The sequence below is a fragment of the Aotus nancymaae genome, unplaced genomic scaffold, assembly GCF_030222135.1.
Source record: "Aotus nancymaae isolate 86718 unplaced genomic scaffold, 86718_ANA_hifiasm-v0.15.2.pri h1tg000043l, whole genome shotgun sequence".
In the NCBI taxonomy this organism is placed as follows: domain Eukaryota; kingdom Metazoa; phylum Chordata; class Mammalia; order Primates; family Aotidae; genus Aotus; species Aotus nancymaae.
Window position 1 is genome coordinate 4395351 of NW_026988457.1, and position 25619 is coordinate 4420969.

The following is a 25619-nucleotide window of genomic DNA, read 5'->3' on the forward strand; positions in this document are numbered from 1 at the left end:
CTCTGGTTATATTACTCCCCAACTAGAACCTTTCCTTGAACACTCTCAAACTATTTTAAGAGAAACTTTAATGCTGAGTAAAATCCAAGATTTATCATAAAACTATTTTTGTATATTTTCATTCTATCTACCTTCGGTCATTCAATCATTCAGGAAATATTTGTTGACCACCTACCATGTGTCAGGCTGTGTAAATAAGGGAATCATATTATTCAGCATCATGCCCATTTTTTTTCCAAATCAAATGTTACCATTTTCTAGTTTGATCAAAATACTAGACTTAAAGTTTCTATCTTTTCAAGGTTTGAATTTGTGCCTATGAGCAAGAGTGACCACTGAGCCTCTCAAGGAAACAAGAAATGTTTGGAGTACAATTTTTACAGCATTCCTTTAAGAAAAGCATCATTGGAACTAGCAGCTGAAAAACCAACCACTAAATCATAGTGTCTGTTTATGAGTGAGAGCATATACACACCTATGTCAATATTTCATGCCAGTTGTTCTTGTATTTGAAGGTTTAGTAATGTCATCAGAGCCCACACTCGCCTCGAGTCAAGATACAGCAATAGCTCTGGAGGATCCTACGATGAGGATAAAAGTAAGTATCAACCGGCTGTGGGCTTTCAAATGGAACACAGTGGTTAGAGGATGGAAAATGAGTGTTCCGATTATTCTTGGTCTAATTACTAAAAGGGCCAATAAATATCAAGTAACTATTTAATCCAACTATGTAGATGAGCATAGAGTCAGCATCCTAAACAGTTATTTTTTTTAAAAAAGCCAAGCCATGGGCAAATCAAAATTATAAAAATTCAAACTACTATCCAATCCTGTGTTTTTATATTCTTGGCATTTTTTCTTGATGATGCATTTGGGAAAAGGATAGTAAGTCATAGTCCCATTAGAAAACAAATGTTGCAGTTCAGTTTTTCCACCTGTCTTACAAATGGGTTTAACCTTGAAGCTTTCAAAGTCTGCTCACTCAGGATAAGATCTGTTTTCATGTTGAATTTCTCAGCGGCATAGTCTCCATAGCGTAGTGAATACCTTGCTAACCTGGGAGTTAGCTTGGTGACAGGAATTTCTTCTGGTAGTTGGGAAAAGCAAAAAGGTCAATGCATTTACTGATTTTGTTTAAGCCCTGGACAGCTTCTGAAGCTATTAAGCAGATACAGAGCATTAGTTGGTCACAAGATACAGAAATTCTGGAACCAAAGAAGCTGCCAGTGACATTTTAGATTTGCTAAGGAAATCAGTAACCTATATTGTGAGATTTATTCTTCTATGTTGGCAGAAATTGTAAATATACTGATATTTACTGAGTTAAGTTCATTTTCTAAGTCGGTACATGGGGCTTTTGTAGTTGTTGTTTTGAATAGTTTTGTTTTTAGGGAAATGTACAGAGTCAGGTAAGAGCTAGGTAGTTCTGATGAGGCCACATTTCAGCTACCCTTGCTCTACTTCTGAATGCCCAGACAGGCAGTTCTCCATCATTAAGATACCAATGGAAGGCATGTCTAAAATCCATATGTAAATGTCATGCTCTAACATAAGTTAATGTTAAGCTATGTCCCTATAAAACTTTCACTACTGTCCAGATGTGGTGGCTCACACCTGTAATCTCAGCACTTTGGGAGGCCAAGATGGGCGAATCACCTGAGGTTAGGAGATCAAGACCAGCCTGGCCAACATAGCAAAACCCCGTCTCTACTAAATATACAAAAAAAATTAGCCAGGTGTGGTGATGGGTGCCTTAATCCCTGCTGCTCAGGAGGCTGAGGCAGGAGAATTGCTTGAACCCAGGAGGTAGAGGCTGCAGTGAGCCGAGATCACGCCACTGCACTCCAACCTGGGCAATAAGAACGAAACTCCATCTCAAAAAAAACAAAAAAAGAAACCTTTCACTAGAGCTGTCAATAGGAGGTAAAATAAAGCTGTTTGTGGTTTCCTTCCTTTCTGTCTCCCATCAGGGGATTGTACCATCCAAACACTGAACAGTCAGATCTCAGGACCGTAGGCTATTACTTCTAGAAGGCACCAGATATTAGAGATGAGGAAAGCAGTGCCTTAGAAATGGAGAGTTGGTTCAAGGAAAGTTTGGTTACTGTGACGATATCTGGTAACCAATATCTGAGGACAGAATCTGACAATATCTGAGGACAGAAAAATTTAAGTTTAGGCCACCGTAAGTTCTCTCGGTATATTTTGGCTGATTGGATATGTATCTGAGAACATCATTGAAACAAAGAATAACATATCCTTTCCTAACAGAAATCTCACAGTTTACTTTTTAATTCTTCAGTATTCTTCCTTTTTATTTTCCTTTCAAGTTTTATTGAAGAATAGCTAATTACTTAGTGGTACATTTGGCAACTAACTTATCCTGGATGATTATCTGAGAAGTTAACTTGCTGCGAGTAAGTTACTTGTAGGTAATTTGCTGAGAGTTAGAACCCAGATGAATTACTAGTGCACTTTAAATTTTTTCCAGGCTAAAATTGTTGTGGCCAAGCTTTGTGGCATAGACTTACAGGGTTCTGGTGGCTCACTTGTCAGTGTATTAGAAAAAGCCAGTAGTTACGCTTTCTAAGGGAAGTCCTGACCTTTTCCACTGAAACCCTCTTAGCCACATCCCAGGAGAAGCAGGGCATTATTGGTTCTGGTTTTCTGACGCCTGTCCTTGTTCGGAGCCTCAGTTGTCAGGAAGGCACCCCTTCACCAGCTCTGTAAGTGTTAAGGCCATCGTTCTACACTGGGCCAGCAGCATCAAATCAATGACCTCACACTACCTTGCAGAAGTGCAGCAAAGAAAATTGGATTGTTGTAAAATTGCCTAAAGGCGACCTAGTAAGTCCTTCCTCTTACTACATAAACCAATCTCAAGAATAAGCCAGCTTGTCTGAAGCCATATACCTGGGTTAAATCCTTTGCCCACCAGTAGAATTGCTTGTCTTAAATGCTGTTGGCCTGCTTTGGGAGCATGGTAAGAAATAACTTCAGGATGGGTGCCATGGCTCATGCCTGTAATCCCAGCATTTTGGGAGGCCGAGGCAGGCAGATCACAAGGTCACCAGCCTAGCCAGCATGGTGAAACCCCGTCTCTCCTAAAAATACAAAACATTAGCTGGGCATGGTGGTATGCGCCTATAATCCCAGCTACTCAGGAGACTGAGGCAGGAGAGTCGCTTGAACCTGGTAGGCAGAGGTTGCAATGAGCCGAGATCACGCCACTGCTCTCCAGCCTGGGTGACAGAGCAAGACTCCGACTCAAAAAAAAAAAAAAAAAAAAAACTCCTGAAATATGTTGCTGTACTTATTTTATTTTATTTTTGTTTTTGTTTTGTTTTTTTTTTTTGAACAGGGTAGGAAGTGATTGGGGTTGGGGGTAAATGTAAATACAATAGTCAAGAAAAGCTGCTGTGATAAGGTGGTATTTGGGCAGAGACTTGAATGAAGCAAAGAAGTGAGCCATGCAACTGTCTGCAAAAAAGCATCCCAGCCATAGGGAACAGCAAATGTAAGAGCCCTGAGGCTGTATTGGGCCCAGCCTGATCACAGAACAGCAGGGAAGCTAGGATGAGTGGAATGGGGTGAGCAAGGGTAGGCTGGTAGGAGATAAGCCAGGAGAGGAACATGGGGCGGTGGTGGGGAAGGCCTTGTAAGGCCTTAACGGCCATAGGCATGAATTTGTAGGGAGCAACTGGAGGGTATTGAGCAGAGAAAGGGACACTACTGACTTTGTTTTAAAATAATTGGTCTATCTGCTCTGTGGAACATAGACTGTAGCAGCACAAGGATAGAAGCAGTGAGACAGTTAAGGAGGCCATTGCAGTAACCCATGTGAGAGAGGATGGTACCTAGATGGAGAACAGTGCTCAGATTCTGGAGATGCTTTGAGGACAGAGCTCTCTGAATATGTTGATGATGACAAGTTACTGAACCTCACTTTCTTCGCTACAAAATAGAGAAAAAGTAGATACCTATTATTGGGCCATTAATATGTGAAATACACAGGACAGTGCCTGGCATCAAGTAAGTCCTCTGTGCTAATTCCTAATGTTATGATTTTTATTATTACTGTTATCATCATCATCATTTTAATTAGTATTTGGGTGTAGGATATGAGGGGAAAGTCAGGGGTGACTCTAAGTCTCTTGTCCTGAGCAAACTGGAAATCTGAAGTTGTGCTTTTTTTCTTTTTTTTTTTTTTTAAGACAAGAGTCTTGTTCTTTCACCCAGAATGGAGTGCAGTGGCGTGATCTTGGCTCACTGCAACCTTCACCTCCTGAGTTCAAATGATTCTGCTGCCTCAGCCTCCTAAGTAGCTGGGATTATTACAGGCATACACCACCTGGCCCAGCTATTTTTTCTGTATTTTTAGTAGAAAGGGGTTTCACTGTATTGGCCAGGCTGGTCTCAAACTCCTGACCTCAAGTGATCCACCTGCCTTGTCCTCCCAAAGTGCTGCAATTACAGGCTTGAGCCACCACATCTGGCCAAAATTGTGCTTTATTGAGATGAGGAAGACTGGAGGAAGAGCAAGTTTTCATAGAGATGGGATTCAACATGATTTATTTTTCTTTTTGTATGTCTGTATTCTGTGTTGCTTTATGATGAATGAGTATAAATTAGTTACCAATAACTAATCAAGTAGTTACCTAAACAAGTAATTCTAACCCATTTGATCATGTAATTTATGCTCACTAAATTAAATGATTAGGAAGTTATTTCTGGCCAGGCACTCACACCTATAATCCCATGGGAGGCCAAGGTGGGAAGACCATTGAGGCCAGGAGTTTGAGACCTGCGTGAGCAACATGGTGAGAGCCCCTCCATTTTTAAAACACCGACAATTTTTTAATTAGCTGGGTGTGGTGACACACACCTGTAGTCATAGCTACTCAGGAGGCTGATCCAGGAAGATCTCTTAAGCCCAGGAATTTGAAGCTGCAGTGAGGTTTTTTTGTTTGTTTGTTTTAAACAGAGTCTCACTCTCTCGCCCAGGCTGGAGTGCAGTGGCGCGATCTTGGCTTACTGCAACCTCTGCCTCCCAGGTTCAAGCGATTCTCCTGTCTCAGTCTACAGGCTTGTGCCACCATGCCCTGCTTTTTTTTTTTTTTTTTTTTTTTTTTTGTATTTCTAGTAGACATGGGGTTTCACCATGTTGGTCAGGCTGGTTGCAAACTCCTGACCTCAGGTGATCCACCCACCTCAGCCTCCCAAAGTGCTGGAATTACAGGCATGAACCACCATGACCAGCCCTGCAGTGAGTTTTGATCAATCCAGTATACTCCATCCTGGGTGCCAGCAAGAACTTGTCCCTAAAAAATTTTTTAAATGAAAAGTAAAGTTATTTTTATGCTTATTAAACATACACTTATAAAATTTATTCTAAAAACATTGAGTACAGAAAACAAGTCTGCTCTCCCTGGACATAAAGCACAGTGTCTTTCTCACCCTACAGATGATCCAATTTCTCCCTATACGGGCTGGTTGCTGACTATTACAGAGGCCAAGCAGCCACAGCCTTTACCGATGCCTTGTACTGGAGGATGCTGGGCACCCCTGGTTGACTATCTCCCGGAGACCATCACTCCCCGGGGACCACTCCATAGGTGAGCAGCCTGAGTGGGTAGAAGGACACCTTAGCTTTGACTGGACTTTTCTACCTATGACAAGAGAGAAACCTGTTCCAGGTCTCACCACGTTAAATGGTCTTATCAGTCAGTGGGACCCTGCCTGATTTGACTGCTGGCTTCCAGCATATTAGCAGAGTTTGGTCAGATATTAACCAACATTCAAAGCTGCCTGTGACCTTTGAATTTCTCCTTTATGTAACCTGGATATGGGCATGCATTCTATGATGCTTTTTAGACTATAAGCAACTTGACAAGAGGGACAGCTCTTCATCCCTTAACTCATTACCTAGTGACTAGTAGACTCTCCTTTATGTGATTAGCTCAACCAATGTTTCTTCTTGTTGTGCAGCTCTGTGCTGTGTTATGAGTTAAACTCTATATCTCTGGAATAAGAGCCTTGCATAACTCTCTAAACTCTATTTCCCTGGAATGCTGTGTTATGTGTTAAACTCTATTTCCCTGGAATAAGGGGCTTACATAACTCTTCTAAACTCTATTTCCCTGGAATGCTGTGTTATGAGTTAAACTCTATTTCCCTGGAATAAAAGCCTTACATAACTCTTTAAAAATACTTAAGAGTTGGCTGGGCATGGTGGCTCACACCTGTAATCCCAGCACTTTGGGAGGCCGAGGTGAGCGGATCACAAGGTCAAGAGATCGAGAACATCCTGGCCAACATGGTGAAACCCTGTCTCTACTAAAAATACGAAATTAGCTGGGTGTGGTGGTACACACCTGTAGTCCCAGCTACTCGGGAGGCTGAGGAAGGAGAATAGCCTGAACCCAGCAGGTGGAGCTTGGAGTGAGCCGAGATCATGCCACTGCACTCCAGCCTCGCAACAGAGCAAGACTCCATATTAAAAAAAATACTTAAGAGTTACATTGAATTGTAACTCAATTATCTACCAGTATTTCCATCCCCTTTAGAAGTTGCATTAATTTCATTATTTCATTGATTAGGTGCAATATTGCTGTAATTTTTATGACTGAAATGGTGGTGGATCACAGTGTACGAGAAGATTGGGCGCTTCATCTACCATTATTACTTCATGCTGTCTTCTTAGGTAAGACTGGATCTAAAAGGCATTCTAGCCAATCAGGTTAAAAACATATGGAAGTAATCCATAGAGATTTCCTTTCACATTGACGTCCTATTTGACTCATTTCTGGAATATTTGGTCTCCACCATTTTTCATTGCTCTTTTGTGACTTCTGCTCTGAAATGTCAGCTACTTGGTCACTGTTTGAAATTGTTCTACTACATAAACGTAGTGGTGTCTCACTAGTGCCACATCTATAAAGATATCCTTTAATTGGGTCTTTTTGAGGGTCTTTGGCTGAGGTGACAAATTTTAAGCTGTGAGGCATAGTCAGTGCATAAAAAGAAAGGATGTAGGAAAGAGTGGGCCAAGCCCTGAGCTTTGTAGAACAAAAATGGGAAGAGGAACCAGCCAGGGAATCTCAGAAATTCAGTTAGAAAGAGACTAATAAAATTAGAATCTTTCAGTAACAGGGATATTCAAGGAAGAGAACATCTAAAGAAGAAGGAATGCTAACCACGTCAGATGCTACAGAGAGGTCAAGAAAAGTCCATCTATCCGCATTTTATGAGAACATTTTACTTAAGAAATAAAGCATTTTATTTTTCCTAAGCTCAACTTCTGTGTGTTGGTAACACAAACAATAACAAAGAAAACTAAACATTCTTTTAACATGGGCCTCCTGAGTATCCTGGAATCTTTACTATCCCTGGAATCTAAACGAGCTTAACATTTGTTTATACTGAGAGATTCTACTGTTTTGTTCCAGGTTTGGACCATTACCGGCCTGAAGTCTTTGAACACAGCAAAAAACTGCTTCTTCACCTCTTGATTGCCCTCTCTTGCAACAGCAATTTCCATTCCATTGCTTCCGTGCTCCTGCAGACTCGAGAGATGGGTGAAGCTAAGACTCTAACCGTGCAGCCAGCTTACCAACCTGAATATCTCTATACAGGTAACAGAGGACTGGTAGAGCGCATAGGACAGTCACAAATGCAAAGATAACTAACCACAGATGCCAGTGGAGCCCAAGTTAACTTCTCTCATACTATGACCTCCAATTTTCCAAGTGATAAATCAACAGTACAATAAATACACACCATTTCACTTGAGGTGAACTTGCCTCTCAAAAGCTTTCTTTATTACTGCATATTAAAAATATATTTTTCCTGGTTATAGCTATGATTGCTGCCCCCAATGGATATATTCCTACAGATGCATTGAAAATGTAAGTGCCCATTGGCCAGGAGCAACAGTCTAGAACACTGAAGGATGATGTTATACCCAAGCAAGTTTAAACAGAAGCACCATACACTGAGTTTGTTGAGAGTCCACCTTTAATGGCCGACGTCCAAGAGTCAGCTAGAGCTCAAACGTCTCGGCCACGAACAAAGGGCGGTCAACGTTTTTATACCAGTTTAGGGTCAGAGGGTGGTAAGCAGATTATTACAGAAGCAGAAGTAGCAGGGTAGGGGAAGGTAGGGGGTGCCTAAAAACAAATTCTATTTAAAGTTGTTTTTTTACTCAGGATGTGGGGTAGGCAATTACACACAGTTGCAGGTATGGGATGTATGGGCCAGTGGGCCCTGTTTCTCAGAAAATTGGTTACAAAGATGCCAGGTGTCTCAGACCATAAGCTTTCAGAACAGAATGCCCTACATAGCTCAGGGTGGGCAGCATAGCTCAGGGTGGGCAAAATGGAGTTAGAAGGATTGTTTACAATGTATTCATTACAGCCAAGCTCAAGTTAGGATATTTCAATGAGAACACACAAAACAGTGACCATGGCTATTGCCTGTGAGCAGGTCACAGCCAAGGTACCAGATACATCAGTTGTGTGCCTTCTAGTGCCCATGAGGGAATTTTCACTTTATTGAATGACCTTTTCCTTGAAGGCGCCGTTAGGGAGAGCCCATTAAAAACCATTACAGTTTTGAAACCAAAAAAAATTAATTTTAGAAATAGGAATAGATGGGGCCAGACATGGTGGCTCACGCCTGTAATCCCAGCATTTTGGGAGGCCGAGGCGGGTGGATCATGAGGTCAGGAATTAGAGACCAGCCTGACCAACATGGTAAAACCCCATCTCTAATAAAAATACAAAAATTAGCTGGGCATGGTGGTGCGTGCCTGTAATCCTAGCTACTAAGAAGGCTGAGGCAGGAGAATTGCTTGAACCCGGGAGGTGGAGGTTGCAGTAAGCCAAGATCACGCCACTACACTCCAGCCTGGGTGACAGAGTGAGATACTGTCTCGAAAAACAAAAACAAATACAAAAAAATAGGAATAGATGGCATTAGCTGAGTCAAAGAAGTTACTCTGCCATGTCGAGCCATTTATGAAAACTTTATCCAAAGGGGTAACTAGTGGTTTTCATTTAGAACCAGAACATTTAAGATATCTTAAAATGATGATGAAGATTACCAACTAATAGAGTTCAGCGACTGATTTTTTTTACCTATTATTTTATACATTGCATTGGCACTAGTTATAGTGTGGCATTTCATATGTTAACTGTGTGCTTTCTGCATTACTATGAAAAGGGTGTACTTTTATTTATCACTTGTACCTACCACTGAATTGGCTTCTAACAGATGTTAACATAGTTCTTTGGAAAACAAACATGAAGTCATCATTATCTCTGAGACCTAAGGCCTACTTACCTCAATTTAAGCACTTCCCTTTGAACCAAGCTACACTTAATTGAAAATAACCTACCAATAGCCTCTTAGAAACACAAAACTCCCCTTGCTGTAGATGCTTAATTAAATTGAAGCGTTCTGGCTGCTCTGAGTCCTCAGGATAAGAATTTTTTTTTAAATGTATGGCCTTAGGCAGAGAAAATTGTAATGTCCAATAAGTTGCATATCTCTGTGTACATCGGTTTTGCATTTATTGTACCAATGATGTGGTATAAAATGATGTAGAGTGAAGATTTACCAAAAAAAATGCATACAATACTCATAGGCCAGACAAACAGTAGATAGCTAAAGTGACTGACTCTGTAGAACCCAGGGAATAGGTGTGCAGTGAATATGGGAAATGCTCTTTTTTTATAAACATTCATTAAGCACCTAGTTTCAACTATAGTTGCTTTCAAATACACACTAAAAATGTGTGTAATAGAAATTGTCGTGACTTTATTATAATAGGACACTGAGATACAGAGAATTATATAAATTCCCTGAGGCTACACTATAAGTGGCAGAAATGTTATTCAAACCCAGGACTCCTCACTTCTAATTCAATGTATCTATCAGACACATACACCAGAACTACGTACTTTTTATGATTATTAAATAGGGGAAAAGGGACAGTCATATACATTTTTAAACTTGCAGCCTACCCAGAGGTGTAGAATGTCAACCGAGAATGTAACAAAGAAACAGTATTTGCTTATGCCATATTTTTTGAATACAATAAAACATATTCCATTAAAATATATCAACATATATGTAATACTAAATCTTCTGGGCACATTTACTCAAAAACATTATGTATAAGTCACCAGCCTTTAAGTGACTGGTATCTTCAAACAGGGTATCATTTCACATGTTTAAGTAGACTAATATCCAGGAATAATTATTAAAAGCACAGTTAGTAGATGAACTGTTACAGTTGAACTGGTCCTTTGCCTGGCCCATGCATGCATACGAACACACACACATACCTTTTTTTTATAGAAAGTATCAACCAAAACACCAGAGTAGAAAGCAGCAAATCACCTCCTGTTCCCAAATACACACTCATTTGCACAGCAATGCAACTGATGTCCTAAACAAAGAAAAACTGTCAGTCTCAATCATAGCCACAGCCAAAAGCAAGCGTTTTCTCCCCAAAATTTAAATAATTCCACACTTCTCTGTGCTCCTCTCTGAACCTCATTAAACATGCTGACCAGTACGCTGCCTAGTACATCCCTCCTTGACCTTCTTCTTCTACCCAGGTGGCTTTGACTTCCTCAGAGAGGACCAGTCATCCCCGGTGCCCGACTCAGGGCTTAGCTCCAGCTCCACCTCCTCCAGCATCAGTCTGGGAGGCAGCAGCGGGAATCTCCCGCAGATGACCCAGGAGGTAGAAGACGTGGACACAGCTGCTGAAACAGATGAGAAGGCAAACAAGCTCATTGAGTTTCTGACAACCAGGTAATAAGTGGTTAGGAGCCACGCTGCTGTTTGCAGGCCGGTCTTTTGGAAAATTGCCAATGCTTTAAACTACACCGATGGAAAAGTGATCCTGGGGTTCTAACAAAGTCCTGTTTCTCTTCTCAATTGCAACTGCTGGAGTCTGTGTGAAAGGCAGACATTGGTAGAAGTTTCTAGGATCCCACTGATGTGACAGTTGATGGGCAAGGGTATTTTGTGGATAATGATGATGCAGCAGATGGAGGCAGGAGATGGCAGTGCCCCACGGTGAGCATGCCTTTAGTCATCTATCAGAGCTGCCAGGGGTTAGGAGCTCTGAGATTTGGTAAAGAACATCACTCTGGAAACCAAGGATATTAGCCATGGTCAACCCAGAAACAGCTGCCTAGGGGACCATTATCTGTTCATCTGGTCCAAAGAGTAATTTGTAAAAGGCAGTCAGAAATGAGAAACAATAGGAAGCATAATAGAAAAGGAATCAAACTAATAAATCAAAACGAAGAAAAACTGCAAGTGGTCCTGGTCAGTTCTTCTGGTTCTTCCCATTAACCATTTAGCTTATAAGGCTTCAGGATGTCTAACACCCTGTGGTCTGGTATTTCTGTAAAGCATGCTTACCTGTGACTGGGTGGCATGCTCTCCTTTCTCAGTGAATTAAATCTTGGAAATCTAGTCTGTGTATGTGTTACCTAATATCTCTTGTGATTTTGCTTTCTTCAGCTAATGCATCAATTAACGTGAAGAATAAAAAAAGAGTATTTTCTTTCCACAATTCATGATTCAGGTTATTTTGTGCAGCTCTCAGCTTAATGTAGGATTTACTCTGCAGGAAGCTTACGAAGGGAGCTGATGGTGCCTACATACAGTATGCCTGCACATACGGGGTACTTCAGAGACCCGAATGATTTGTGGAAAGGAAAAGTATTGTCACCACTCACCATCTGTCAGTATTACGTGTTGGGAATAACTCTTCTCTGAGATTCTCCTACCTGGCTCCATTTCATTCTTACTGTTGAAAACCAAGTAGACGATAGGGGCCATGTCTTCAGTTTGATCCTATGGTGTTTGCAACTTGATGTGATCCTGACAAAAGCCTTATCTCTGCAAATGCTAAAATGTGAAAATTGAGTCCATGTCTAAATCTATATTTCAGTTAACATTTTATACCATTTTATTTAACACACAAACATGTAGTACCTATGATATGCCAAGCACTGTTCTGGTGAATTGGAAAGTTTTATTTTTAATTTTGTAAATGAATTTAATTTAAAACATTTCAAAGTGCCTCCACAAATTAGATAGATGTGTTTTGAATATGCTGGTAAGGTTTATAAGACTGAAATGTACTTCCAAAATAATTCATAAAATTGTTTAAAAATTTTTTTTAACTTTAAGTTCAGGGGTACATGTGCAGGATGTGCAGGTTTGTTGCATAGGTAAACATGTGTCAAGGGGGTTTGCTGTACAGCCTATGTGATCAGCCAGGTGTTAATCCCAATATCCATTAGTTGTTTTTCCTGATCCTCTCTCTCCTACTCTCCGTCCTCTGGTAGGCCCCAGTGTGTGTTGTTCCCCCCATGTGTCCATTTAGCTCCCACTTATAAGCAAGAACATGTGATATTTGTTTTTCTGTTCCTACATTAGTTTGCTAAGGATGATAGCCTCCAGCTCCATCCATGTCCCTGCAAAGGACATAATCTTGTACCTTTTCATGGTGGCTTAATATTCCATGGTGTATATGTACCACATTTTCTTTATCCAGTCTATCATTAATGAGCATTTGGGTTGATTCCATGTCTTTGCTATTGTGAATAGTGCTACAGTAAACATATGCATGCATGTGTCTTTCTAATAGAACAGTGTATATACCCAGTAATGGAATTGCTGGGTTGAGTGGTATTTCCATCTCTAGGTCTTTGAGGAGTCGCCACGCTATCTTCCACAATGTTTGAACTAATTTATACTCACACCAACAGTGTAAAAGCCTTCCTTTTTCTCCACAACCTTGCTAGCATCTGTTTTTTGACTTTTTAATCATCATCATTCTGACTGGTGTCAGAATGAGATGGTATGTCACTGGGGTTTTGAGCTTTTTTTTTTGAGACAGAGTCTTGCTCTGTCACCCAGGCTGGAGTGCAGTGGCACAATCTTGGCTCACTGCAACCTCCACCCCTGGGTTCAAGAGATTCTCCTGCCTCAGCCTCCCAAGTAGCTGGGTCTACAGGTGCGTGCCACCACACCTGGCTGATTTTTTGTATTTTAGTAGAGACAGAGTTTCACTGTGTTAGCCAAGATGGTCTCGATCTGACCTCATGATCCACCCACCTCAGCCTTCCAAAGTGCTGGGATTACAGGCAAGAGCCACCATGCCCGGCCCAAGCTTTTTTTATATGATTGTTGGCTGCATGTATGTCTTCTTTTGAGAAGTATCTGTTCATGTCCTTTGCCCACTTTTTAATGGAGTTGTTTGGTTTTTTTCTTATAAATTTCTTAAAGTTCCTTATAGATGCTGGATATTAGACCTTTGTCATATGCATAGATTGCAAATATTTTAAATATGTTATACCTTTGGAGTCAGGACTGCATGTATAGTTTTAAAAATGCAAAATGACAGTTATAATTTTGACATTTTCTGTGTTTCATTTAAGGGCATTTGGTCCACTTTGGTGCCATGAAGACATCACACCAAAAAATCAAAACTCAAAGAGTGCTGAACAGCTCACTAATTTTCTACGTCACGTTGTATCTGTATTTAAAGATTCCAAATCAGGTACTTCATCCTATTTGCACAGATCCCTCTTTCAGCATTGTTCTGTAATGGACACTGTCTCTGTATGATGATTACAGTGCCTTAGAATGGTCCTGCACTCCATATCCATAGCACGAGCATATGGACAGGGGAGTTTTGAAGCTTGTTCAGATGCTGCTAAATGCATGGTATTTAATGCCATATATATTTGCATTATGCCATATCAAATAATTTTCCCAATATATGTGTTCTACTTCTTTCATTTACCTTACTAGAATTAAACTGTGCCTATAACATTTTCTTTAAAGAAGGCTATGAGGAATAAATTTCATTAACTGATTCTCATCAGTCTCAACAATGAAAAATGGTCAGTCTGATGGCTGGTTGAAATGGTAAAACTGTTTAAAAAAAAAGAATTTGTGATAAAATGTTTTTGACTTTAAAAGTGTTTGCTAATAATTCCTGTGCAAATGACTATTCAGTATTCTAAATACAGAGTGCATCCTATTTAAACTGTAGTAGCATCATAATACTTAAGTGTTTGCCTTCTGCTGCATTCCTTCAGAGCCAAGTTGGCCTGGGCTGTTTGTGTATTAAACTTAAATCTGGTTCCTCAGCATGTTGTAAAGCCATCTCTACCTTTTTTTCTCATACCAGGCTGACAATTAAATCCAACTCCCTGATTTTTCCAGCTGCTCTGATAATTAACACATTTCCCAGTTTGAAACATTTTAGATTAGCCACGTATCTTTTCATTATCAGAGGACACTTACTAAAAATCAAAAAATACTGACAGACCAAAATGGGAGAGTCATTCCAGGAATAGACTTCCATTTTGTGTTTTCAGTTTCTCCTTTGGAATTTGTTTAAAATATTAAGACTTCAAAAGCCAACTAATAATTGCCCAAATTAATAACCAATTAATAACAGCCAAAGGAAGAAATTTACTATTTGTATGTAAACCATTAATTAATCTAAAATCTTTGATTGAATGAAAATAATAAAAATGAGAAAATATGTAAATGCCTTATACTGAATTCTTGGAGGGTACTTCAGGCTACGTAGAATCTAAGTCTTTCTACAACTTGATCAGTCAATTTTTACTGATTCTGATTTCCTTCTACATCCCTGCTTTTGGCCTGTTTTCTCTACACATACACAATGTGTTCCTGGAAACACTTGTGTTAGTCAGGGCGGCATAGCTGCTGTAACAAACAGCCCCCAGAGCTCAGAGGCTTAACACAACAAAAGGTTATATTCCTGGGTCCTTTAACAGTTCAGTGCAGGTGTTTGGCAAATGGCCTTCCACTAGGTGCCTCAGGGACCCTCCAGCCTGTGGCTGTGCCACCCCCTAGGCTGAGGCCTCTGCTGGGCCCTCTGCATCCAGCTAGCAGGTGGAGCAAGAGAGAGTGAGAAGAGAATTCCTCAGGATGCATTGATACCCCAGGCTTAAATGGGGTATCCAGTGGTTTTTTTTTTCCACATTCCATTGGGCAGAATTGGGGCCCTGAAAGACCTTTCCATTTTCTCAAAGGACACTGTTGTGGTGGTGGAGTCTGAAGTCCTGCTGATACGGTTCTAGCCCTCAGGTTCATTGTGATTTAAATAAGCATTTACTCATTGCCGGGGTACCTAACCTCCACACGTAAAATAGCCTAAGCAAACAAACCTTTATTTTAAAATAAAGACATAAAAAGTTTTTTTGAAACATCATTCATAAGATATGAACTGCCTATATGGGTTTAATCCTATATTTACTACTCTAAATATGTCTGAGGTCAGTTTTCTAGGGCCCTCTGTTTTCTCTGCAGGAACATTTTCTTGTATAGTCTATTTGTCCCTAGGGCCAAGTAGCCAAGCTGCAGCTAAAAACAGTGACATTGAATTATCCCTTCTGGCCCACTTTGATGTAGCAGCCAAATGTGTCCTCAGAGCCTCTGTGTCATAGAGACAGCCTAAGTCTCTGTTTTCATTCAGGCCTCCTACTCTTGTAGTCCACTTTTCTCCCTGCAAAGAAGCACAGCAAGTATATAGTTTAATGACCTAGAATTCAGTCATGAGCTTTATGTTACGTTTTCATTCCCATCTGATCAAATGGTTTTCTGATTACTGAGATTACCTTTATACAATCAGAAAAACAAATATTCAGGCAAAAGTTTAAATTATGGCTACCTTCCTCACAGTGTCTACATTTCAATATCTGCATATCAATAAAGCAAAGACTTTGGCACAGGCCTTAGTTGTGTTTTGAGTTGACTAGGTCCACTAACAGCTTTCCTCTATTCTGAAATTTCCTCTACTAACAAACTCACAAAAAAAAAGGAGTGAGAGTATTCTATGCAAAAAAGTAGTACAGAAGAATAACATACGAAAATAGCAAGGTAATAAATAATACATTTGTGAGCCTATGTTATGTTTCAGACACTGTACTAGGCACTTGATACGTTGTTTAATTTTCACAACAACTGTATGAGAGAAGTTAAAGATAAGGAAACAGATTCATGGAGAACAAATTTCTTTCCCAGAGTTAGAAAGCCCCAATTCAATACCAGCACCATCTTGTTCCAAAGCCTTTCTCTACTACACTATACTTCCCTAAGATTTATTCAGAATTTGTTTTTATTATAAAATGAGCTGGGTGCAGTGGCACATACCTGTAATCCCAGTGACTCAGTAGACTTGAGTCTGGAGGGTTCCTTGAGCCCAGGAGCTCAAGACCAGCCTGGGCAACAAAGAAAGACACTGTTCAAAAAAAAAAAAGCCTGATGTGGTGGCTCATGCCAGTGATTCAAGCACTTTAGGAGGGCAAAGCAGGCAGATCACTTGATCCCAGGAGTTCAAGACCAGCCTTGGCAACGTAGTGAGACCCCTGTCTCTACAAAAAAATACAAAAAACTAGCCAGGCATGGTGGCACACACCTGTAGTCCCAGCTACTTAGGAGGCTGAGATGGAAGGATTACTTGAGCCCAAGAGGTAGAGGCTGCAGTGAGATGTGATCATGCCACTGCACTCCAACCTGGGCAACAGAGTGAGACCCTTTCTCAAAAAAAAAAAAGAAAAACAATGGTTAACTTGTAAATAAGTACCACCACAAGGTAGCCCTGTGCCGTTAGCCTGTTTTAAACTTACAGTAACTTTGATGCCCCAGAGCATGTGGAGTAGAGAACGACCTATTCTGTGGCTCCTCTTGCCCTAGGCTTCCATCTGGAGCACCAATTGAGTGAAGTTGCATTGCAAACAGCCCTCGCAAGCTCTTCAAGGCACTATGCTGGTCGGTCCTTCCAGATATTCCGAGCCCTCAAGCAACCTCTGTCAGCACATGCCTTATCTGACCTTCTCTCGAGATTGGTGGAGGTGATCGGAGAACACGGAGATGAGATTCAGGTATGAAAGGAAAGACCACGGAGCCCATGAAGGATGAGCTCCCACGTCTCGATGAGGATTTAACTTTTCTTGAGCCTTTCTTCTCTCAACAATTATCCCAGCCATCTGGACATGTACAATATATTCTTTTAGTTTTACAGGTTGACTTTTATATTTACAAAAATTATTCTAAGGAGCCTTGTTCTAGAAATTCAGTGGATATTATCTCTTATACAAGCCAACAACTAGAAATCCTTTGATGACTCCTTCTTTGTTGTTTTTGTGGTTGGTTTTATTTGGTGGGCAGTCAGGACTATTTTGCATAGTTTTGGGTTTCTGGCTACCAACCTAGGATGCAGTTATATAGTCTCCCTATCCAGAGCAGGCATCTCCACTGTATCTTTGCAAAGCACTACCTCTCTCTGTATGGTTGGTCTCCAGTAGACTGAGAAGAGCTGAAGAAGGAATGGAGAGTGACTGCCACAAGGAGACCCTCTAGATAGAGCCCAGAGATTGGGAAGCTGAACTGGTACTGGCATTACAAGCTCTGTTGCTCGAGCCAAGCCCTTCTTGCCCTTCAGAAATGTCCGGCCAGACATGGTGGCTCACACCTATAATCCCAACACTTTGAGAGGCCAAGGCAGGCAGATCGCTTGAGGCCAGGAGTTTTAAGCCCTGACTGGCCAACACAGTGAAACCCCATCTCCACTAAAAATATAAAAATAAGCTAGGCGTGGTGGCACACACTTATAGTCCAAGCTGCTCAGGAGACTGAGGCAGGAGAATCACTTGAACCCAGGAGGCACAGGTTGCAGTGAGCCAAGATTGTGCCATGGCACTCCAGCCTGGGCAATGGAAGTGAGACTTCATCTCAAAAAAAAAAAAAAAAAAGGGGGGGGGAAAGAAACGTTCCTGCATCTAAGGAAGCCTGCACACCTACAGACTCTACCTGCATCCTTCTTTCAGCCATCAGAGGTGCTGTTTAAAACACCACTGAGGGAGCTCTTCCTTTACCTCACCTCTTGATGTGTGACTTTCAGACATTGCCACTCTATTTCAAATGCCCACCCTCCCCTCAGCAGAGGGTCATGCTTGCCCCTCACTGTTAGATTTCAAATGAAAGTGAACTGTTGAGGCTCTTAGACCTAGGAAAATAAATTTTTATGATTATCTACTAACTCCTAAGCCATCGGAATTTCCTAAGTGGCCCTTAAAGCTTATTTTAGACTTCATAAATTAAAGCAGCAATAACATTATTGGAATAAAGTTTGCATTAATTAAATTTATCTTCTGGAAGTTAACAGTGGTTACAAGCAATACACAATGCTATCTTCACGTTTTTGGCAGGGTTATGTAATGGAAGCGCTCCTTACCTTGGAGGCGGCGGTGGATAACTTATCTGACTGCTTGAAGAACAGTGACCTCCTAACTGTATTGTCCCGGTGAGAATCAGCTTAATGACATTTTGACATCAAGTATACTGTACGGAGTATTTGGGAGATGCTGGACTTTGGGCAAAGTACAAAGAACAGATCTAGTTTTTGAAGTATACTTATGACCTGAAAAAGTATGTGTAATAATTTCTTAAGGTATAAAAGAAGTTATAATACACACACACACACACACACACAAACACACATTATATAAGTATTTTAAAACATTGGTAAGATAGCACATGTTATCTCTAAATGATACAAATATTAATAATTTTTCATTTCATTTTTTGTCTGTTTTTTCAAATTTTATGTAATATTCTATTTATTACATTGGTAAAGAGAAACAAAAACGAAACATTATTATTATTTTTTTTTTTTTTGAGACAGAGTTTCGCTCTTGTTACCCAGGCTGGAGTGCAATGGCGTGATCTCGGCTCACCGCAACCTCCGCCTCCTGGGTTCAAGCAATTCTCCTGCCTCAGCCTCCCAAGTAGCTGGGACTACAGGCACGCGCCACCATGCTCGGCTAATTTTTTGTTTGTTTAGTAGAGACGGGGTTTCACCACGTTGACCAGGATGGTCTCAATCTCTTGACCTTGTGATCCACCCGCCTCAGCCTCCCAAAGTGCTGGGATTATAGATGTGAGCCACCGCGCCTGGCCTAAGCATTATTTTTAAATGAATATATACAAAGCTCTTCTGAACTGTTGCCATAAAAACAATTGGAAAAAATGTTGACTTCACTTGAAGAAATTCCTACCTTAGTATTTTTTTTTTGCTCCTGCCAGTGTTTAATAACTCATTTCAAATTATTCATGACTCTATATTCTGTTTGTGTAACTCAGCTCATCTTGCTTGAAATTTAGTCAGTAATGTTATCGTGTATCCCATTGGGCCTTGTTTCATTTTTAAGTTGAGCATTTCTTGTGGATAGATAATTTTGGTGTGATTATAAACATCACACATATTTATCTTTATGAATATAAAGATTTATCTAAATCAGTAAAAATATAGCAAGAATGTTGACTCAGAATGTTGAATCATTCATGAAAAATGATTTCTAAGTCCACCCTTTCATCATAGACTTAGAAATCATTTTTCATGAATTTTTGTAAGTACAAAATATTTTATTTGACATGAACATTTACTGACTTCTTTCTAGATACAGCATAATTTCCATTTCTGTTCTCCTTAGCAGTCAATTAACAGAATATCAAAGCTTATACCTATCAGGTACATTTTGTCATAATTATTCCTACCCAAATTCAAGCCAAAAATAAATGAAATATCAGTAACCTTTAAGGCCAATTATTTCTTTACATTTTCATTAAGTAGCAGTCAGTATTGGGCTTTTTGTTTGTTGGTGAGGGTTTTTCTTGTTTTCTTTTTTATAGCTTTAAGGATAAGGAAAAATAAATGAATAGAAAGTGGCATTTCTAAAGAATAATTTCCCTCCTGTAGTGTTTCTCAGTGGACGTGAAAGGACTAACTTTTCATGACACATGTTGGCATCCTATTAAACTTATTTATTTTTATACCCAGCTCTTCCTCACCAGATTTAAGCTCCAGCAGTAAACTAACAGCAAGCAGAAAGAGCACAGGACAGCTAAACGTGAACGCTGGGACCACCAGTGGCAACACTGCGACTGCAGAACGAAGCCGGCATCAACGAAGCTTTTCTGTGCCCAAGAAGTTTGGTGTCATTGACCGATCCTCCGACCCACCTCGAAGTGCCACACTGGATAGAATTCAAGCTTGTACCCAACAAGGCCTCTCCTCAAAAACCAGAAGCTCATCCTCCTTAAAGGACAGTCTCACGGACCCATCCCACATAAACCATCCCACCAACCTTCTGGCCACCATCTTCTGGGTCACAGTAGCCTTGATGGAGTCTGATTTTGAGTTTGAATACTTAATGGCCTTAAGGCTATTAAGCAGACTACTGGCACATATGCCGCTCGATAAGGCTGAGAACCGAGAAAAGCTTGAGAAACTCCAGGCGCAGCTCAAGTGGGCTGACTTCTCAGGCCTGCAGCAGCTGCTGCTAAAAGGATTCACATCCATCACCACCACAGACCTGACCCTGCAGCTCTTCAGTCTGCTGACACCAGTGTCCAAAATATCCATGGTGGATGCATCCCATGCTATTGGTAAAGCCAGCCTCGTTCACCCTCTCTCAATTCTGGTGGTGGTTGTGTTCATCATTTGGTACAATAAGATAATATGAACTTGCTGCTTTTAACAATCCTGCTTTAAAATGGTTCCTTGGGAGTAGTTTGTTTTTTCTTTTAAAATTCTATATAATGTACATCTCAGTTACCTATATTACAGAAAATACTTTTAAGGCAATAGCATAAAAGGGGCCAAATTATTTATATGATATTGGTGATTTCTTTATGCTTTCCAGATCAAACTGCAGGTACGATTAGTTTAGTCATTGCTCTTATACAGAAAAAAAAAAAAACAAAAAACATTTTTTCTTAACTCCTAAATATTTTATTTTTTCTTTGCTTTTCTGTTCTTCTTGAAAATTCTCTTGGTTTCCTGTTGTTTTGAATTAACCCAAATCAATAAGCCAGATTTTAAAGCCATGGCATGTGGCCCAGAATTCATTTCATGAAGTTAGAACTTAGCACAGAGGGATTAAGTCATTTCTTATCATTTTAAAGTCTTTTCAATTACATGACTAAGACTTAAATTGCTTGGCCTATGTCCTCTCACAACAGTTTTTCTTAAAATATGTTTTTTGATAAAAATTTCAAAGTGTACTTCAGCTCAGTTCAGTCTGTGCCAATAAAATCTGGGCCAGCCATCCTTATTAACAAAAGTCCAGTGCAAGATAATCACTGAATCTTAAAATCACAGATCTACTTCAGTGTCTGTTTGTTGTAACTGGTGCCATTGTGGTTGTGCATTTTTCATCGATTTTGTGTTAGATCATCTTTTGGCTGATTTAAAAGACTGCTTTTGCATCACCTCAGTATAAAAATCTGTAACATGCCTTCCCACTGTTAACAGCTAAAATATATTATATTCAGCTATCTCCATTGTATTTTCTCTAATATAGGGTTTCCACTGAATGTGTTGTGTCTTCTGCCTCAGCTGATTCAACATTTTGAAAATCCCAATCAGTTCTGTAAGGATATAGCTGAAAGGATTGCTCAGGTATGAGTTACAGTTCTACACTCAGGCAGATCCGTAGAGACCTTTAGGGAGCCCCAGTGTCAGACAGATTACCAGGCCCAGGGAAGGCAGTGATTTTCTCAATAACTGGAAATAATAACTAATATAACAGTAATGGACATATAGGGGTGGCTGATGCATATTTGTCTTCCTTGCTTTCATTCTTGAGAATGCAGGTGGAAAAATTTGTGAAAATTATATTAACCAAGCTAAGTACTTCCTATAATTACCAAAAAAGTGTATCATTCTACTTTCCAGACTGCCAGAGCTTATAGTAAAATTGCTAACATTTCTTCCTGTTCATTCGGCTATTTTATTCCTAATTGATTTTCTTATTTTAAAAGGTTTGTTTAGAAGAGAAGAACCCCAAACTTTCAAATCTTGCTCATGTCATGACTCTTTATAAAACGCACAGCTACACAAGGGACTGTGCCACGTGGGTCAATGTGGTCTGTCGATACCTTCACGAAGCATACGCTGACATTACCTTGAATATGGTTACCTACCTGGCAGAGGTAAGCTTTTTATTTATTTATTTATTTATTTGAGACAGGGTCTCATTATGTTGTCCAGGCTGATCTCAACTCCTGGGCTCCAGCAGTCCTCCTGCCTTGGCCTTCCAAAGTGCTAGGATTACAGGCATGGGCCACCATTCCCAGCCAAAGGTAAGCTTTGAAATGAAGGATAAAACTTATTATAGCTTCCAAGGGTAAATTATTTGCATAGAATTGATAATATACTCAATATACTCTTCCACATATTATATGCCTATTAAATATTATAATACATGCTAATGGAATCATTTTAAATCCTCACAAGAGCACAGTGATACAGTTGGTATCATACAGCTCTGAGGCTAAGCTAGGTTAAATAATTTTCCACAAGTTTAAAGCAACAGAGTCAGCCTTTAAACCTAGATATTGCTGCCTCCAAAGCTTAAACTCCTTCTGTTTATTATGGTAATACCTGTCACCACATGGCAGAGATCAGAAAATTTTATCCTAATTACTCTAGGTATCCAAATCTTATTTAAGGAGTTACTGTGTGGTTTGATACGTTTAATCGTTGTTTGCTGTGATCTAACTATCAAAGCATACATTCTGAAATAAACTTTATTCTCACCTTTTATTTGTTTATTTATTTATTTTTGAGACAGAGTTTCACTCTTGTTGCCCAGGCTGGAGTGCAATGGTGTGATCTCTGCTCACCACAATGTCCGCCTCCCTGGTTCAAGCAATTCTCCTGTCTCAGCCTCCCAATTAGCTGAGACTACAGCTGTGCACTACCACGCCCAGCTAATTTTTGTATTCTTAGTAGAGACGGGGTTTCACCATGTTGACCAGTATGGTCTCGATCTCTTGATCTTGTGATCCGCCCGCCTCGGCCTCCCAAAGTGCTGGGATTACAGGCATGAGCCACTGCACCCAGCCTTATGTTTGTTTTTAAAACTGGAATGGCAGTTTGTCATCATACCAATGTGTTTCTAGTGTATTCATTACAAACCCCTACACTGACTTTTGTATACATTGGTGCTAGAAATACTTTGAATATTGGTGGGCAAGAGATGAAATGTATTCTGTTTAGCGTCTCCAGTCCCCAACAAGTTTATTACACAAGGTCAGGAAATCTATAAGGCAATTGACTGGTAGCTACCTTGTTGCTTTTTTTTCTGTGATGTGCATTCATAGCTATCACTAGCACCTTTCAGAAGAGATGAGGACAATCTATCCTAGTTTTTTTTCATTTATATCATAAATCCAGATGCCAGATAGGTTAAAAATCAGCCATTTTCTCAGAGGCTCCACAAGCCTGAAAGCATCTACCTAGCAGAGGAGAGATGCCCCATCATCCATCAACATTTATAGTTGATCCTGCAGGATTTTGACTTGCAATACAGATCAGCAATGTGTGGACTGTGTTCAGACTATCAGCAACCCAGGATTCACTTGCTCTTTCCACATCTCTGACATTTTAAGAAACCCCTCATAAGTACCACCCTGCTGGTTTTAATAGTCACCTGGTCATACCTGTCCCTACCAGAGTTACTAAGCAAGCACACACATACCTCAGCACAGAAGTAGTATTGGGAGAACTGATTTGCTCTGCTTACAAAGGCAGACCATGCCTCCTTTAAAATAAGGTGAAGGTAGATAGTAAGGCGGTAACATCTGTTTGGCTCACTAATCATAAGAAGTTTCAAAAATGCAAATGGTATGTAGCATATACATACAAGGGAATATTATTCAGGAGGGAATTCTGATGCATGCTTCCACATGGGTGAACCCTGAAGACAACACAGTTTGCTTAATCATCTCCCTTTGGTTGCTAATGTTCATAATTTTTTCCATTGCCAATGGTCCTGTTATGTAGACCTTTATCAAGTGATACTTGAAATTTGACCAAATAATAATAGATGTTATCAAAATCATTTTATCACATAATATCAAATGACTCTACATTTCCTGAAGTCGCATTATTCAGTCCTGTGGCATGGGTATGTGGGTATGTGGGTATGTGGGTATGTTATTTAGTTCTTTAACATATTCGAGAAGTTGGTCTTCATAAACACCCCCCAATTTGTAATACTATAAACAATATATAAATATTCTTGTTTTCCTGTATCCCTACTAAATTTTATCATTCCATGTATTCATTTTTTAGTTTAATACTTTTTGTTAATAATTTTGAATTATTTTTGGTATTTTCTTTCTAGTAAAGATATTCATTTTTCCACATTATAGATTTATATAATTATTTCTTCATGTTTTTTGTTTTGTTTTGAGACAGAGTCTTGCTCTTATCCCTTAGGCTGGAGTGCAGTGACGTGACTTTGGCTCACTGCAACTTCCACTTCCTGGGTTCACATGATTCTCCTGCCTCAGCCTCCTGAATAGCTGAGATTACAGGCACCAGCCACCACACCCAGCTAATTTTTGTATATTTAGTAGAGATTGGGTTTTACCATGTTGGCTAGGCTGGTTTCAAACTCCTGACCTCAGGTGATCCACCCACCTCAGCCTTCCAATGTGCAGGGATTAAAGGTGTGAGCCACCATACCCAGCTGTTTCCTCATGTTTTAACCACTCTGTAAATACTGTGGAATTTCAACATTTACTTGGATCATCTCTTATCAACTTTTTATTTTAAACAGTAAATGTTTATCATGATGTCCGTCACATATATTTTTTCCTTAGTTTGCTTTCCTTTTGGACAATATCACTGATTTTTTTTATGATCATAAAAGCAGTATATGTTCATAACAGAAAATTTGGAAGATGCAGGAAAATTTTTTAAAAGAAAAGAAAAATCACCCAAAATTATAGAGAAACAATGTTAACATTTTTAAATTTCTTTCCAATGTTATTTCTGTATAACATACACATTCATGTCAATATTGGCATGATCTATTAAACAGACAATTATATATCCTTCACTTCCCACTAAATATTATCTGATATCCTCCACTGTCTTTAAAAATGTCATTCTGTTAACTGCATGATGTTTCATTATACAGGTTGCTGTTAACCTGTATATCCATTTCCCTAGTGTTTGATATTTGAATTGCTTACAAAGCTTTCCTGTTTTATGTATGTTTTTTGCCATTATAAATAATGCCATAATAAAATCTCATACGTAAATCTTAGCCTCTATCTCTGGTTTGAGAAACATTCCTTAAAGTACAATTACTATGTCAAAAGATTATGGATCTTCTTCCTTGCTCTTGATCTCATTTGCCACATTATCCAATTTACATTCCTACTGATATGTAAGAATACCCATTTCTTTATCTCCCCATCAATACTGAATATTATCCATTTCTAATCTTTGCCAATTTGGTAACTGACAGATTGTATCTTTTGTTCAAATTTGTAATTTTTGATCATTGGTGTTTGATGCTTTCTTTTTGAGGTGTTTTTAATATTTCATCATGTGAATTTTATACTTACATATTCATACCTCCACACATGATATAGTCTATTTTGATAATATCTTCATTTCTTTATAGTTAGGATTTTATTTCCCCTCCTAAAGCAATGTACAGTCAAGCCAGGCATGGTGGCTC

General features: G+C 39.6%; 1 protein-coding gene across 7 annotated transcripts in view; it reads left to right on the forward strand.

The window, feature by feature from the left end:
* The window catches only part of FRY (FRY microtubule binding protein), a 455382-nt gene that overhangs the window by 368564 nt on the left and 61199 nt on the right, over nucleotides 1-25619 (forward strand). For all 7 annotated transcript variants that reach the window (XM_064361739.1, XM_064361738.1, XM_012465518.3 and 4 more), the window contains 11 exons: nucleotides 516-598; nucleotides 5465-5615; nucleotides 6600-6703; nucleotides 7449-7634; nucleotides 10626-10824; nucleotides 13473-13594; nucleotides 16771-16958; nucleotides 18285-18379; nucleotides 19916-20523; nucleotides 21441-21538; nucleotides 21901-22071. In XM_064361739.1, the coding sequence (XP_064217809.1) occupies nucleotides 516-598; nucleotides 5465-5615; nucleotides 6600-6703; nucleotides 7449-7634; nucleotides 10626-10824; nucleotides 13473-13594; nucleotides 16771-16958; nucleotides 18285-18379; nucleotides 19916-20523; nucleotides 21441-21538; nucleotides 21901-22071 (2005 nt within the window). The remainder of the gene's footprint in view (nucleotides 1-515; nucleotides 599-5464; nucleotides 5616-6599; nucleotides 6704-7448; nucleotides 7635-10625; nucleotides 10825-13472; nucleotides 13595-16770; nucleotides 16959-18284; nucleotides 18380-19915; nucleotides 20524-21440; nucleotides 21539-21900; nucleotides 22072-25619) is intronic.